The sequence below is a fragment of the Acanthochromis polyacanthus genome, chromosome 3 (genome assembly GCF_021347895.1).
Source record: "Acanthochromis polyacanthus isolate Apoly-LR-REF ecotype Palm Island chromosome 3, KAUST_Apoly_ChrSc, whole genome shotgun sequence".
Lineage (NCBI taxonomy): Eukaryota > Metazoa > Chordata > Actinopteri > Pomacentridae > Acanthochromis > Acanthochromis polyacanthus.
This window is the reverse complement of record NC_067115.1, coordinates 27,204,079-27,220,278: the sequence shown is the minus strand read 5'-3', so window position 1 is coordinate 27,220,278 and position 16,200 is coordinate 27,204,079. Positions and strand designations below refer to the sequence as shown.

The following is a 16,200-nucleotide window of genomic DNA, read 5'->3' as shown; positions in this document are numbered from 1 at the left end:
TTGTCTTTTTTAACATAAGTAATGCACTGATTAGTTCAGGCAAACAGAGGAAACTGTGTTTGATTTATTACAGTATACAGAAAACTACATGTGGACTCATTATCTTGGTGTGTTTATTCTTAGTGCTTTTAATTTTTTTTTTTGTATTTTTCCTTTTTGTGTTTTGAACTGTTATCAGACTTTTAGCTTATGGGTTTTTGAGGGAATAATGTATCTTAGAATTATTATTTACTTACTTATGCCTATCAACCCTTTCCAGGGTATAGGCCGTCAACAAAAGACCTAAAATTTCTCTTATCTTGTGCCGCTCTCTCAACTTGATTCCAGGTGGTACTCATTCTTTTGATGTCTGCCTGGAGGTCTCTTACAATTATGCACTAGATCATTAATTTGTCTTTTGTCCTAATTATCCCTATATAATCAGCCCTATATCACAAATTTGTCTCAACTGAAACTGATTAACAACCTTAGCCTCAACTTTTCTTCAACTTTTAAAATTTACAATACCTGCAATAGTCAAAACAGGCAATATCTCTGAGAGTTCATCTTAATTAGTCTTTAAACATTTGAAACCAACATGTAAATATGCCCTCATTTACAATGGTTCATTGTAAGACCTGCTATTCTCAGCTTGTGACACTCCTATATTTAGGTTACCAAAAGCTACTTTCAAGTTGAAGATATTTTTCAGGTGTTAGTAATGACCACCTATGTGAACCTACCCAACCCCTTACTGATAACATTTCAATGCATCACGGTAGTAAAGACATGGCTGTAATCAATAATGATGATGGCTGCATTCAGGTAGTTACAGCAGATCAGACTGACACAGAACCATCATCAACATTTCCCACTTTAGAAGGGCAAAATGTGGACTGTAAAAAGACCTTTGGGTGTAGAGCTGTATCTTCCTCATTGTGACTAAATAACATTGAATAAATAGTCTGTGATGGAGAAGAACCACATTTATTTTAACTTTATTAACCACGCCCGACGGGTACGTCGGCGGGGTTATTGCATTCGGTGCGGTATCTGGCTGGGTAAGTATGTATGTATGTATGTATGTATGTATGTGGCTATGTCCGGTCCGATATCTCTGCAACCGCTGAAGTCAGGATAATCAAACTTGGCACTGAAGATCAGTCTAAGGTCCCCTGCTCAGTTGTGGAGTTACAGGTCAGCAGATCAAGTAGGGAGGGAGATACGTACGATGATCAAAATTGATACATATTGCATCAGTTGTATGGGGAGGACAGGGTTTTCGCCAGCAGAGGGCGTGGTTCTGCCCTCTACTGAGGGCTCATCTAGTTTATTATTGCTGAGAGCTCTCCCTGTTCATGCCCATGCTGTTGAAGTCAGCAGCTTTTTGTCTGTGGACCTCAGGCTATACATAGTTTGGTGCAAGGGCGGATCCAGATTAATTTTAGCGGGGGGACACAGGGGGTACAATAGATATTTTGGGGGCCACCAAAAAGTTGTAAGAAAAAAATTAAAGCTGCAACCGACCTTCATGTTTTGTGTTTTTTTTTTTGGCTCTTTAACCCCATAGGAAGGCTGTATATGACCTTTTCATTTTGGACTATTAACATTCAAATTATGATGGACTTGTTTCCTTGTTTATGTGAATTACAGCATCATCAGCTGCAGCATCTGTCTGTTATGTAAAACTAGTAAGCTCAGCGACAGTATCCTGAGGGTAATTAAGTGACAAATATTGTACAAGAACAGCACTATATACAACCCTGTCAATTTCCACTTCTTAGAATGTTTACCGACAATTATCAAACCTAAAATAAGAAATAATATTCTGTACTTTTAGCAACTAATTCTCAGCTGTATACCATAAACATCATAGGGTTCTGTATACTAATCAGTCTAAATCAAAATGAGTACTACCAATACACAGTGAACAACAACAATCTGTACCCTTGATCTGTGGTAAAATAATCTGAAATGTTCTGTGCAGTAATGCAAATTTTAAAATACAGTAAGTAGCACTCTGTACATTTAACAGTAAACCTGAGAACAATAACAAGTACCAATACTCCATATTCCTAAATCAAATACAATAAAATAGAATAAACAACACTCTATACATTTAATAGTAAACCTGAGAACAATAATAAACAGTAGCAATATTCCAGATTCTTAAGTCATTTAATAGTGCACAGATCAGCAAACATCATAGTGTTCTGCATAGAAATCACAAAAAGCTGCTCTCAATAATCTTTCACAGTGAGCAGATGTTTTTGTGTTGCAGGTCCATGGGCCAGATGTGGCCATCGAGCAGGCCGGGGGGGTCTGGCACCGTGTACTTCCTAGAGCACCTCCTCTTTTTGCACTCTTCATATGGAATGGAAATAAAGTAACGTTGGTTTAGCACGTCCATCAAAGGCCTGTAGGTGTGAAGCAGGAAGCCCTCCACAATGAGGATGTGAGTCTCCTCCTCCTCCTTGTGGTCGGACTTCAGGACGATCTCTGTGTCCAGGGTGTTATTAACGCCATGAGACTTCTCAAACTTCACCGGGTTCTCCAGCCACGCGTAGATCGTACTCATCATGGCGTCCATGTCCAGAGCAGTGATGACATCATACTGCTTAAAGCCATCTTCACCAACTTCAATCTGATCTTGGGGCTTGAAGAAGTCATCCTGATGGACCACGCAGCAGTTGGGCAGGTTCTTGATCAGGTGGATGGTGAGGGTGGATTTCCCTCCATTGGTTACGCTGCCAATGCAGATGATGTACTTCATGTTCTCAGATTGGTCAAAGCTCGGAAAAAGGGTCAAAAACGTCAACAAAAACCAGGTCGGGAGTTATCAGACGTCTAAGAAAGCTGAAAAAGAGAAGGTTGCAGCAGATTAAACTCTCCACAAGGATCTAAAATAAGTTGGACTTGTATATGAGAGCTTTAATTATTCATCATTATTATCATCTACCTCCTGAAAAGTTTGGTCTATAAAAAAGACAAAAACTAATATTTTCAGCTGAACTAAAGACAGACTTCGTGATTTTTCTGCTCACATGTGTTGTTGTAAACTTACTCTTTCAAATAGCTGCCTAACCCTCTGGAAACCAGTGTTTGTCATGTTTTTATGTTGCTCCTCGGCGACCCTAGACAGCTGGTTGTAATGTTTTTGAGCAACACACCATACTATGACTTTTTACAGTGAAGGTTCTACTACGGAACCAGTTTGACATGTTCAGGAGTTCTTTGTGTGAAAATTCAGAGATTTCAGGCATCAGAAGGTGGTTTTCAACTTTCTTTGTTAACTTTCTGCTTCAACTTTAAATTTACTTCACTAAGCCAGCCCTCTGACTTCCAGTAAGCTGTGTTCCTATTGGCTGTCCAGGTGGCTGCTTGGTGTTATCAGGAACACCTGAACAGCTCAGTGTCTTCCTGCTTTATGTCTGCAGTCAAACATTTTCTCTGCTTCTCTTCACTGAACCAGGTTTGGCTCTGTTGCTTTAGTTTGTTCTTTAGGCGTTGGCTTGCAGCTTCCAGCAGTAAAATTGTCTTTAATGCGTTTCTTGGTGTGTTTTAGGGCTTTGGACCGAATAGCTGTCTTGGTAAATGTGGTTCTTTAGCCACAGTTAGCACATGGTGCTAATGTGTGCAGTGATTAGTGGATTTGGTGCAGCTGAGTTGTCTTTATCTTGGCTGTAGTGAGTCTTTAGAGGTTTTTGGTCAGACGCATTCTGTGTTCTTGTTTGTGATTCTTTCAAGATTAAATGTGATTAAAACAGTAACGTTAATGTTCTAGTGGTCAATAATCAGCTTTAATTTGACACTGAAACAGACTTTGATAGTTTTAAATAACATCAGTTTCATTAATTTGTTGAAAATTGTCTCATTTTTTGTTGTGATGTTGCTGCTGATTCATTAAAACCAGATGATCTGTGTTGAAGACGCATTTAGTTCCAGTATCAGAAGTACAAGAAGGAAAATGGAAGTTTAGTTCTGTTATGTCAAAGATTTCAGGAATAAAATAACTAAATGAGTCTTTATGCCTCCAATTTTATTTTACAATAATGAAATAATCACAGATAATAAAAATATAAATTGCAGAGAAAACCTGAGAGAATAATTTGCTAAAATGTCTATGAAGGAAAAGCAGCTTTTAAGTTTCCTGAACGTTACATTAACATCAACCAGCCACAGTTTTATGAACTTAATGAACCACATTACAGGAACCCAACACACTTCTGCTGCTGACAGGAAACAACACAAACATCACTAGCTTGATGCTACATTTACCTGCTAATCAGGACTGGTAAGCTAGCTCGGTTAGCATTGCTAATTCATATTAAAGCTAATATTCACTGGATGCTAACTCTCTTCTTTGGTCAACACTCCCAAATAAACTCCACCAACTCCTGGGCTTCACTGCTCACATTATATCTGACTCTAAAGTTGAACATAAAGTTCATTAAAACCGGCACGATCAGTAAATTATCATTTATTACCGACCAGCTGTCGGAGTTCTTCAGTGTCTGTTGGTCCAATCAGCCGAAGGACTGAATTGCTGAACTGAAAACTGATTAAAACAAGACAACAGACAGTAAAACGGTCTGTGGAAAACGTGCTGCTGCTCCACCGATAAATACCAACAAACTAAAACAAACTTGGTGGAAGTGTTGCTTTTAGTGATTTTTTTTTTTTTTTTAATAAATAGCAAATATGAAGCTTTTATTTTTCTGGAAGTAAAAGGAAACGTTGCTTATCTGTAGTTTCGCTAACTTAACTTTAGCTGCACTTTCACCATGTTCTAACTCATAGATCATTTTTTATATTAAAATAGCTGCACTTCCTTTGTATATTTGGTCATTTCTTATGTTGCTGCTGTTTCATTGCAATTATATTTTAATAATATCACTTTAAATACAGATAATTGAAAAGAAAAAACAGGCTCTGAAATACTCAATGAACTGATACATCATCTAGTGTTAAACTGAATAAGAATTCTAATAATATAAAATGTAACTGACTGAGATGTATTAATTAAATCCAGATATTTCAAATTGAAAGAAACACAACATTGACTGAAAGATTTCAGTCAATTAAACCTTAAATTCATTTACCTAAGAAAACCATCCTTTAATGTCTTACCTTAAAATGACCAACATTTATAAAAATATAGGTGTAAAATAAAAGTTTCACACTAAAGACGAATCGCTGATGAACATTTAATGGCATTAACTCAATTATTATGAGGAACCAGATATCCATTTCTAATATTTCTATCAAATATGTTTATGTCCATAAAATATACTGGACATCAATAAAAATATCTGCATCATGAAATCTATGAAGTCCATCTGCATTTATACATCATATTGATGTTCAAATAATGGGAACTGCAGCCAAGTTCAGTCAAGTTAGTGGAATTACGGATAAACAACGTTTCCAGGTTTCTCTGACGTAATAAAAGCCGTGATTTGTTTTACGGAAAAATTACATGATTTCAAAAAATGTGACTTTGAAAATGTAAAACGGTAATAAGCGTTAGCTAGCTGCTCCACTTGCTCTGAATATTTCCGTTCTCGTCTTTGTCAAGCCCACATGAAAAATTAATCCATATTGTGGCTACATTACCGACAGCAGCATCCATGGAGTGACCGGAAGTTAGCTGACCTAGCGGAAGTGCTAATGAGGTCTGCTCTGGCACGGATTATTACCGTCACACATGCAGCTTTGAAAATAAATCCTGTCCAAGACACAGAGCTGTAGCTCCGTTTCAGTGTGAGGTGTAATGTTTCTGTGTGACTGTGTCTGACTTCCTCTAATAAAATTCTCTTGTTCAGTGAGAGCTGCAGCCATAGACATATATCTATCTACTGATTCATATCTATGCACACTAGTCTGGTCTAATGCAGTCTCCATGATGACATTTCAGGAGCACGTGGGAACGCAAATACAGACAGTTATGTACTGAGAAACGGTCACAGTCTTCTTACTGCAAAGGTAGAAAGCTGCTCGTCTTCTCCTCCGGCATCAAGAAACGTATTCAAAGCTTCTTCAAATCCAAAAGAAAGAAAATTAAAAAACCAAACTGAAGTCATTGGTGCATTCTGGTGCAGTCGGACAATGAAGTTGCATTCATGAGCGTCGGAAATCGGAGTATCAGTAATGTAAATTTCCAACGAAAATTTTGGGGGGGCACACAGGGTGGCCAATCAGATCATAAGTCACCGTGCCTCCACAGAAGATCCTCCACTGGTTTGGTGAGCTGGCAACTCTGAAAAGTAATCTGGAGCTGAAAAGTCTGAATGCCAATTAATAAAATCTTAAAATAAAAGAGTAACCAGTATAGTGATGCTAAAAAGCAGAGTAGTATCTGTACATTCTCAGTTAAAAAACAAAACAAAGCTAAGGCTCAAGATGCGTACATTGTTGGTAAAGAGTTTGGGATGAGTGCAGATCTTTTAGCCATTGAACCCACATTCATCCTGCCAGTAATTTCTTTGCATGGAGTAGAAAGTTTTGAACTGATGTGCTGTTGCTCCGGGACAATAAATCTGTCCACACAGCACAAGAAGTACATGTCACCTTAGCTGACTTGGCTTACTTCTAGAAGTCAGATGGTGCCAAGTAGGGTGAGTAAAGTTCATGAACACTTTAAAGACACAGTTGGCTCCTTGCCCTGACATGTGGATGGGTATTTTGCCCCTTGTGCAACAACACGCCAGCACCAAGCTTTCCTCTCCTTTTTTTAGTTGATTGCTTCAAACATTTTAGGTTCTGTGGACATTGATATATGGCTTTATGGTATACAGTTACGCTACAAAAATGGGAGTAAGACCCCTTGTTTCCAGGGAGCTGAGTACCCTCATAAGAGCTGCTGGGCGAGCATGAGGTTAGAAGCAGGCTAGTGACCAGGAAGTTCCCATCCTGATCCTTGAACTGGCAGGATAAATCTGGGTTCAGCGGCTAAAAGGGCTGTACTCATCCCAGACTTTTTATTTACAAACAACGTCCAGATGTCAAGCTTTAACCACTTCTTTAAACTGAGAATGTACAGTATTACTCTGCTTTGTAACATCACTACACTGGTTACTCTTTCATTCTAAGATTATATTGATTGCTGTTCAGACTTTTCAGCTTCGGCTTACTTTTGTTTTTACCCTTGTTTCCATGTGAGGCCAAGAATCTCTTGAAGTACCCTTGTTCATTTGGATGGGCAGAACTAAGAAAACATCAGTTTGAATAGCTTGGCAACTTGAATAAACTCTAGTGACTATAGTGCCAGCTTTACACACCACGTTATCATTTTACATGTGCTGGTAGAGCTGATACTACAACGTGGATAAACTGAATGGGATGTCGTAAGGGACTTATTCAAGTATGTCTCAAGCCCTCTCATCAGTTTCATCACTGCAGTCATAGTAGAAAGGTCTTTTGTCTGATAAGAGGCAGATTCACTGAGGTGGCCATGAAGGTCAGGCAAAGGTCTCTTGGGATGAGAAGAAGCTTAGATAAGACCGAGAACGGTCAGACTCTGCATGTTTTATTCAGTGTTCTCAGACACTTTTTTTGCATATCTTTGTTTTACGGAAACACTTTATTCTTGCAGCTTCAGTCGATTAGAAGTTAATAAATTGTGTCTACATTATTCTGTAGACCAGAGTCTTTGAATACAAAACGTTCTTACCCCACCTCATAAACTCAAAACACAGAAACACTAAGAAGTAAATTTATTACTTGTTTACTTACTGAGCTTTGTGTTTATTGGCAGATAATACGTGTGTAAATGAATATTTGTTTAATATTAACTTTAAATCTCAAAGGTCTCTTTTATTAGCAATGACCAAAACGAGGTCAAAGGTATCAGTGGAATTACCGTATCACCTCAGCTGATCTCTGCTGATTTTGAGCAAAGTGGTTGCACCTAATGCCACGCTATCTTGACTGAGTGATAAGATTTTAAACAAAATTCCATTTATATTTTACAAATATATAGTAGGGTCAATCCAGAATTGGAGGACATTTGGGCTTCAAAATATTTGAAAAATAAACCTTCTCTTTTACAATTTTCTACTGCACATTCATCAATAATAAGTAATAAACTATGACAGACTTGATTGGTTCAGCTTACACATCAATGGTGCCATTTTTTTTCCATGTTTTATTTGTTGTTTGCTAACCCTACTCTAATCACAGTAACAGGGTTGCTAATCCATGCTAATGTTAGCTTTTTCTCAGCAGTAGAAGCTAGATACTTAGCTAGCTGTTACTGCTGAAGAAGAAGACGAACTGACTGATGGAAAAAAGTGAAGAGAAAAGTGCAAAGAAATTGTTTTATCCTGATAATATGCATAATGCTCTACTTATTCTATTGGACAACTGTTTGATGATGTTAATTTTCTTCCTCTTCTACCAGCTATAAAGGTTATGCTAACTGGGTTTTTGTGGGAGACATGTTCCATGCATAATAATTATTATTTCAAATAATTATGTTATGCAAAATAATCCCACAATTCCAATAGACATCAATGAAAAAAAAGTAACACCAAAAAAAAAAAAAAGATTTAAACTTCATTTTGACTGTTTTATTTGAGATTCAATTTGGTCATCAGGTTGGTGGAACAGGAGAAAAATGACATTTTAGAAGGAACTCCAGACATATTTGGTATTTTAAAAAATATTTTCTAACATTCTTTTCTCCTAGTTTTTTTTTTTTTTTTAGATTTGGTCTCAGGACATTTAAATACACAGAACAACTGCATGTTTTAGTATTTTGTACATGGATTATTTAAAATTTGATGAGTGGGACGTAAAATGTCCTTCCATTCTGGAATGACCCGACAATGCACAAAAAAAGTACATGCACATGCTTGAGCAGGTCTGTTAAGTTATACTTTTTTCTTGATGGACAAAAAAATGACAAAAAAAATCACTTTCAAGTTAAATTAAAATTCAAAAAAATATATCTCAATTCCTTGTATCAAATGCTGTATGTTTTATGGCTTCAGTCCTGCACTGATAACCATCCATGAATGTAAGTTATGACCAACACCCTATGTAAACAGAGATAAAGGTTCAACAGGATATCAACCATTCAGTTTTTTTTTTAATGTGTACAGAATGGATGTTGCCTGCAGAAAACATGATCTTTAAACGGCCACATCAGCAATCAGATAGATGACAAGATAAGGGGGCGTGTGGTTTAAAAGGAGCGGCGGGCTTCGAGTGAGACACTCCTCGTTTCAGAGTCGTCCAGCTCAAACCTCACAGCAACCATGACCTTTAACGGCACCTGGAAAGTCGATCGCAACGACAACTATGATAAATTCATGGAACAAATGGGTGAGTGGTGTCAAATCTGCAGTCTTACTGTTTCTTAAATAACTGTTTTCCATTATGGCAGTCTGTCTCATTACTATGTCTGCTTTTTCTTCAAAACGATGACCATGATGTGTTTAAAACTTTATAAATACCTAATAAAATGCAGATATTTACAGACAATATGTGACATTTAATGAAGATCATTGTTACGATATAATTTATGCAGCAAACTGATAATGATGCACATTTTTCTACCAAATTTTTATGCAGGTTTTTATACTTAAATGCTCATGGTTTAAAGTGAGCAACCTTAAATAGTCTTTAAACTCTGAACTCAAAGCATCTAAAATCTCAGTTCTAAACATTGGTGGCATGATGACCTCATGTTTGTGATTTGACTCTTGCTCCGAAAAGGCACAAACAAAGGAACTACTTGTGCATGAAAAGAGATTAAATCCTGACAAACTTCCCGTCATTGTTCGGGGTCTATTGAACATATTCAATGTGTCTGTTGATAGGAATTAACGTGGTGAAGAGGAAGCTGGCTGCTCACGACAACCTCAAGATAACCATCGAACAGAACGGAGACAAGTTTCATGTGAAGGAGAGCAGCAATTTCCGCACCCTGGAAATAGACTTCACCCTGGGGGTCAACTTCGAGTACAGCCTGGCTGACGGAACAGAAGTCTCGGTGAGCAAAAGTGGCATCTGGTGGGATACAATTATACATCACAACTCATTGCATTAAGTTTTTGTGAACACCTTGAGCTTCCGATGCATTCGCTGACGACCTTTAACCTTTGAGCCGCAGCCCAATAGGTTGTTAGCTGAGAAAACACATAAATCAAGGCTTGACTTGTGTTGTGATAAAACCTTTGCCCGGTCGATTTCAGCTCACTAATGCAAACACTCATAAAGCTGTCGGTCAACACAGTTTGCTTTTGGACTTTGCCGAATATTTCCCGCCTCTTGTCATCACTGTTATTTCTCACCACACAGGGCACCTGGACCATGGAGGGAGACATGCTGAAGGGGAGTTTCACAAGAAAAGACAACGGAAAAACACTGACAACAACCAGAATCGTGCAAGGAGATGAACTCGTACAAGTAAGGCTGAATTTGCATGTAAATTAGAGCACCAAGAATTAAAATTTTAAGACAAATTTTTATTTGGGAAAACTGCATAGGAGATGGTAATATTTGGCTTAATTAGGCTAAACGCATTCTGTAATGTTTATTTGGTGCTCTGAGATTCACTGGAAAGAAGGGCCCTCTTGGAAAGTCAGTCAACATTAGTCGTAGTACCTGCATCTGACATCATCTTTCTCCAACAGAGCTACAACTACGAAGGTGTGGACGCCAAGAGGATTTACAAGAGGGGTTAAACCAAACTGATCTGCAGAAGTGAAGCGAGAGAAGCTGGTTTGCATACAATATTGTGCTGAATTATAAGCTGCCTACAACAATGTAACCTGAAAAAAAGCACACTCCCTGTGATGCATTGGATTTTCATACTTGTAATAAAGTCATGAACTGCCTCTTCACATTTGTTGTTCTGTCGTCGATTTGTCAAACACAATCACTGTCAGAGAAGCTCAAGTTAAACATGAGTGACTGATTTGAGAGTGATACAGTAATTGAAACTTTATTCAACAATGAATAAAAATAAATATATATTATCTACAAAAATATAAAGTGTAGACAGATTTTACATGTTTCTTTAAACTGATCTGTACTTACACATGTCATGAAGCATTCACTGAAACGTCAAACAACTCAATTCAGCAGAAACGTCAGGCCAAAAAAAAAACCCACAGAGGTATGACAGCAGGATTGAATGAGGCGTACAGATCCGACACATCAGGCCACATCAGCCTGGAACTTATCAGATGAAATCAGTGACATAATGTGGAAAGTTCTCTTTTGTTCTCGGGGTGTTGACGCAATACAGTGTGATTAGGCTCTGTCCCTGTATGTTTAGCACACGATAAAGGATCTGGATTGATGCAATGCCAACTGTGACATGAGACACAGGAGAAAAACAGGCCTGTAGAGCACATAAAGCCTGCAGGCAATGAACGCAAGTCACAAACACACACACACACACACACACTAGCAAAGCTTTGGAAAAAACCTTGCAGAGTTATTAGACGTTGAGGTTCAGCACCGAGGCAGAGGAGGTGGGATGCACTCTGCACCTAAAAGCACAGGTTTTCTTACGTTCCACACATGAGCGAATCAAACTCTTCTGATTTAAATTGTAGCTTCCAGCTGTCAGGGGATTTTAGGACGACTAGACCTGTGCCTCCGATGCGTCACTGTTAGCATTGCATATTCCAAAAGTTTTTCATCACATCCTCTGTTCCCCTTCCATCCGCCTCCTTCATTCCCCAAATGTTGCTCACTCACAAAAAACAAAAAAAAAAACATGTTCCACTGAAAATGTCAAGGCACTATCGATACAAGTGAAGACACAATGTTCAGAAATAAAACAGGAGAATTCGTATTTTACAGATGAAGAATGTAAATAACAGGAAAATGCAGTAAGTAAATGATATAAGCATTAGTTTTGTGTAAAAAAACAACAACAAAACACTTTGCAGGTGAGACAACATTAAGGTAATCTGGTTAATATACTTGGACTGAGCTTCATCTTAGTCAATAATTTATATTGTATATATATTCAGTGAACGTATCGGATATTTTAAAAATAACGGTGATTTATAATTACTACAGCACAATCAACCTATTTAAAGGCAGCCTAGTATGTGTCAGGTGTGAACATTAAGTAAATTCTCAATAGCTCTGTTATATAGATGCTTTTTTTTTTCCAGAATTGAAAAAGTGTCAATAAATAAACCGTGTGAAATGCAAATAGATGCACACATTACTAGGTTAGGTGCGATTACACACACAGATAAATCTGTCCTTTGGTGCCAGACAGCACAAACACGGCACACATACACGGCAGATTTAGTGACTAGATGTGCTCAGTGAGAGGAGTTGAGAAACACTCGGGCAAAGGTTACTGTGAGTAGATAAAATGCAAAGTGGAAACGTGTAGATGTGGAAGGGATGTTTAGGGAAAGACTTGCCAATCTAATGAGCAGAAAATACAACAAACAAAAAAAATGTGGATAATATTTGAAAATGAAGCAACAGAACTTTTTAACTTCTTGGGAATGTCGGATGTGCACTGTACAGACTTTTAAAAAACACCCAAATCTGCACTGAAGTAATTTTCAGTGAATGCATAGTACATCTTAGACTGTTTGCATCATATGTTTCTACTTAAAATGGACGTATTTATATGTAAGCAAGAGAAGAGAACCACATTTAAATGTTAAAAAAAGGTTTCCAAATCAATCTTGATTACAAATTGCTATTTGATTAATTTATTTTATTACAATTACATAAAATCCAATAGAATGTTAAGTTTGCTGGACTCACAGCCCAGTATTTTCATGCTCATGCTTTTGCTGTACACACAGCTAGTATGATTTTGTAAAGGCCACATGCAGGTTTCAGAACATTATTCTAATGAACAAGAATACTTGTGTGTTGCGTTGTATGGTTAGTAATAATGTCACATAGGTATATCAATTACATTGGCATCAGTACGGAAATACCTGCAAATACAGACTTGTTTAAATCTGTCCACTTAAGGAGGAAGACTGGAAAAAATACAGTTTGACATCACTGTGAGTTACAAAAAAAAGGATTACAAGAACCAGCACAGTTGAAGGTAGAAGACAGAAGGCTGCACGATCGTAGAGCGACCGGCTGAATAGGCCGAGGGCTGCCCCTTCATGCAAAATCACACTTTGATAAACTGTGTTACACATTTTTGACAAATTGCATTAAATTTGCTTTAGTTTTTCAGGGAAACTGAACAAACAAGAATCTTTGTTGAAGGATTTTTACAGCAAAGTTGGCTGACTAATACGGGGCAGCCCGCAGTCATTCATTAACACAGAAATGTTGTAAAAGAACTGATAAATGATAACACGTGAAACTAATCAGCAATAAAACAGAAGTCTTTGTTGCAGTGTCTGTTCTTTGGGGATCTAAAGTTCCCCATGTGCATAAAGTCGTTAAGCTGCCCGTGTATTAATGAAACGCGTCTCCAATCTTACTCCTTTAGTAGGTGTGATTAAATGAACTCCCTTCAACCTGCTGTTGATGAGGCAAACCTTTGATTTTATTGTACTGTGTAGAATGACATCATAATCTGATAAACTATCTTTAACATACACTCCATTCACTCATGTCTGTAGAATTACTGTACAGGTCACAGCATCTCCTGTGGCTCGTCATAATCTCTCACACCTGGCCTTAAATATAGATTTTCTGCCGTTCTGAAGCACCTCTGCAGTGCTATTGCACAAATAAAAAAATAAACATTTGAACCTCGTCGTAAGGTGATAAACAGAATTCTCCAAACACCCGTTGTGCAAACTGAAAAACAGATTTCAAACTAAATCTTCTTCTTGCAGCAATACCGTTGGACAATGGAAGATATATGTGATCGTTGCTAATCCGTCAAACAATTCATAACAGCATTTAGAAATAGGTTTTACTTATGTGACAAGCTTGCATAAATAAGCTCCACTCAGTTTGGAGGTGTCAGGGCTTCTGAACATATTTCCATTCTGTAAACTCTTTGGCATCCAGTTAATACTGTCCATCCATGTAAACAAAACTTACCAAGAAACACTCATAAAAAACCACGCTCATCCAGTCCTTTGGCTGTCACTGGGTTCCATTTTGCAGTGGGTTTATTGCTATTATGGCCTGTAAAGAAACAATAAGAGAACAGTCTTGTTAAAAATACATTTCATGGCAGTTCCCTGCGCGCAGACTCACACACCAACAAAGGCAACAACTGGATATTGTCATTCTAGTCCTTTCCAATAACTTAAAGTGTTTCTACAGAGGCTTACTTGTTTCAGGTCTGGCTTTTGGCACGTCTTGTGAGTGTGTGTCACTAGGGAGTGTGTGGCTATTATCTCTCCGCTCACTCGCAATCACTGTCCGTGGCACCGTGGCAGAGAGGACAAGAGGCCTCTGGTTGTGGTACTTGAGACGGTATGTTTCCGTCATACAGTTGTCCACGTTAAAGTATGTTGTCAGAGAAACCTCTTGAGCCGGCACTGCCTGTTCCACTCTGCACCCAGTTAGTCTTTCCTCACTTTCACACGATGACGGGGTGCTCCTCTCCGGGTCAGAGCCCGACTTGGAGCTTGCATCTGAGAAGGTTCGGAGGCCCGACATGTCAGGCTTCCTGTGAGGACTAACGTAGGATGTGGATGAAAGACGAGGGCTTGATGGGAAAGCTTCTTGAAGCATCCTGGGACGAAACGCCGCGTGGCTTGTTTCGCCCTGGTGAGAAGAAATCCGTTGGGCGGGCCGAAGGTGAGGCGACCCCGTCGTACCGAGCTGACGCTGGTTGTTCAGCTGGAGAGGCTCTGCAGTCACGTTGCTGGGAGGATGGTATGGCAGGGCTATGTGGGGACACTGAGAATCGGAGGCGGCGGTCTCGCTGTTACTGGAGAGGTAAGTGCTCTCTCTGTCCTCGGGTTCAGAGAGAGCGAGATCATCGGAGCTGTTCCATTCTGAGCTGCTGGTTTTTGTAATGTGCCTCAGGGTTGTACTTTCTCCAGTGTGCCCTCTACAGTTTGTCAGCTCCTGTTGCTCACTCGGCCTGTTATCTGAACCAGAAGAGTTCCTCTCTGAAGACACGGCTTTTCTGGAGGTGCTAGAAGTGTACTTTGATTTCCGTCTAAAAAAAAAGACATGATAAAAATGATCATTGAAATATTACGGAAATAAATAACTTCATGTACATTACCCTTCAAAAGTTTGGGTTCACCTCAGACAATTTCATGTTTTCCATGAAAACTCACACTTTTATTCATGTGCTAACATAACTGCACAAGGGTTTTCTAATCATCAATTAGCCTTTCAACACCATTAGCTAACACAATGTAGCATTAGCACACAGGAGTGATGGTTGCTGGAAATGTTCCTCTGTACCCCTATGGAGATATTCCATTAAAAATCAACTGTTTCCAGCTAGAATAGTCATAAACAATGTCTAGACTGGATTTCTGAATAATTGAATGTTATCTCATGGAAAAAAAATGCTTTTCTTTCAAAAATAAGGACATTTCTAAGTGATCCCAAAGTTTTGAACAGGAGTGCATATAATATATTCATAAATGGCAGTTTTAGTTTTTTTTTTTTCCAGTGACTTTACCATACTATATTACAGTTGTTAAATGTTTACACACACCCGTAAAGACCATGTACATTATATCATGGCAGTCTCGAATGATGATATGGGCAGTCAAGTAGCTCCTAAAACTCTTAATCTTTAAAGGAATCACCGAAATCCAACGTATCTTAGTCACAAAAAACAATTCCGCACTTTGGTCTTTTGGAATTATGACGAGATCTGCTGAGTCAAAAATATACATACAGTAATTCTAACATTTGATTAACTGTCCTTTGGTCATTTTCACCTCAATTAGGCACTTTTGGTAGCCGTCCACAAGCTTCTAGTTGCATCTTTGATTCCTCTCGACAGAATTGGTGCAGCTGAACAGAATTAATTGGCTTTCTAACACTTTTTTCCTTTTTTTTTCCACAGCCAACACATTCTTAATGTTTCAGGACTTCGGACAGACTAGTCTAAAACCTTAATTCTGGCCTGATGTAGCCATTTCTGTATCATTTTTGATGTGTGTTTGGGGTCATTGTCTTGTTTGAACATCCAGCTATGCCCAAAATCAACCTTCCGGCTGACGGTTTTAGCTTTTCCTGAGGAATGTGGTGGTAACCTTCTCCTTCATTACTCCATTGAATGCCACCATCATGCTTGATCAGTAAGTTTGGTATCCTTGGGGTTCAAGG

At 38.5% G+C, this 16,200-nt stretch overlaps 3 protein-coding genes across 4 annotated transcripts in view; 1 reads left to right on the top strand and 2 right to left on the bottom strand.

Annotated features, from left to right (window-relative positions):
• Positions 1–2,205: 2,205 nt before the first annotated feature.
• On the bottom strand, positions 2,206–2,858 carry LOC127533478 (nicotinamide riboside kinase 2-like). The gene has a single exon (XM_051946559.1). It carries the CDS (start codon positions 2,750–2,752, stop codon positions 2,231–2,233), a length of 522 nt encoding a protein of 173 aa, XP_051802519.1. The 5' UTR covers positions 2,753–2,858; the 3' UTR covers positions 2,206–2,230.
• A 6,090-nt stretch (positions 2,859–8,948) lies between these two features.
• On the top strand, positions 8,949–10,829 carry fabp2 (fatty acid binding protein 2, intestinal). Its single transcript, XM_022208493.2, has 4 exons — positions 8,949–9,306; positions 9,804–9,976; positions 10,285–10,392; positions 10,620–10,829. The coding sequence occupies exons 1-4, from the start codon at positions 9,240–9,242 to the stop codon at positions 10,668–10,670; spliced, it is 399 nt and encodes a 132-aa protein (XP_022064185.1). The 5' UTR covers positions 8,949–9,239; the 3' UTR covers positions 10,671–10,829.
• An 85-nt stretch (positions 10,830–10,914) lies between these two features.
• Positions 10,915–16,200, bottom strand: part of usp53b (ubiquitin specific peptidase 53b) — a 30,884-nt gene continuing 25,598 nt past the window's right edge. For both annotated transcript variants that reach the window (XM_022208491.2, XM_022208492.2), the window contains exons 16-17: positions 14,229–15,067; positions 10,915–14,079 (exon numbers count right to left, since the gene is read on the bottom strand). In XM_022208491.2, the coding sequence (XP_022064183.1) occupies positions 14,003–14,079; positions 14,229–15,067 (916 nt within the window). In that variant the 3' untranslated portion in view covers positions 10,915–14,002. The remainder of the gene's footprint in view (positions 14,080–14,228; positions 15,068–16,200) is intronic.

Bases quoted from the DNA above. Each gene is read 5' to 3' on its own strand.
- LOC127533478 (XM_051946559.1), bottom strand. From the start codon at position 2,752: ATGAAGTACATCATCTGCATTGGCAGCGTAACCAATGGAGGGAAATCC.
- fabp2 (XM_022208493.2), top strand. From the start codon at position 9,240: ATGACCTTTAACGGCACCTGGAAAGTCGATCGCAACGACAACTATGAT. The intron at 9,977-10,284 runs GTGAGCAAAAGT...CTCACCACACAG, and splicing joins CTGACGGAACAGAAGTCTCG to GGCACCTGGACCATGGAGGG. The intron at 10,393-10,619 runs GTAAGGCTGAAT...TTTCTCCAACAG, and splicing joins AAGGAGATGAACTCGTACAA to AGCTACAACTACGAAGGTGT.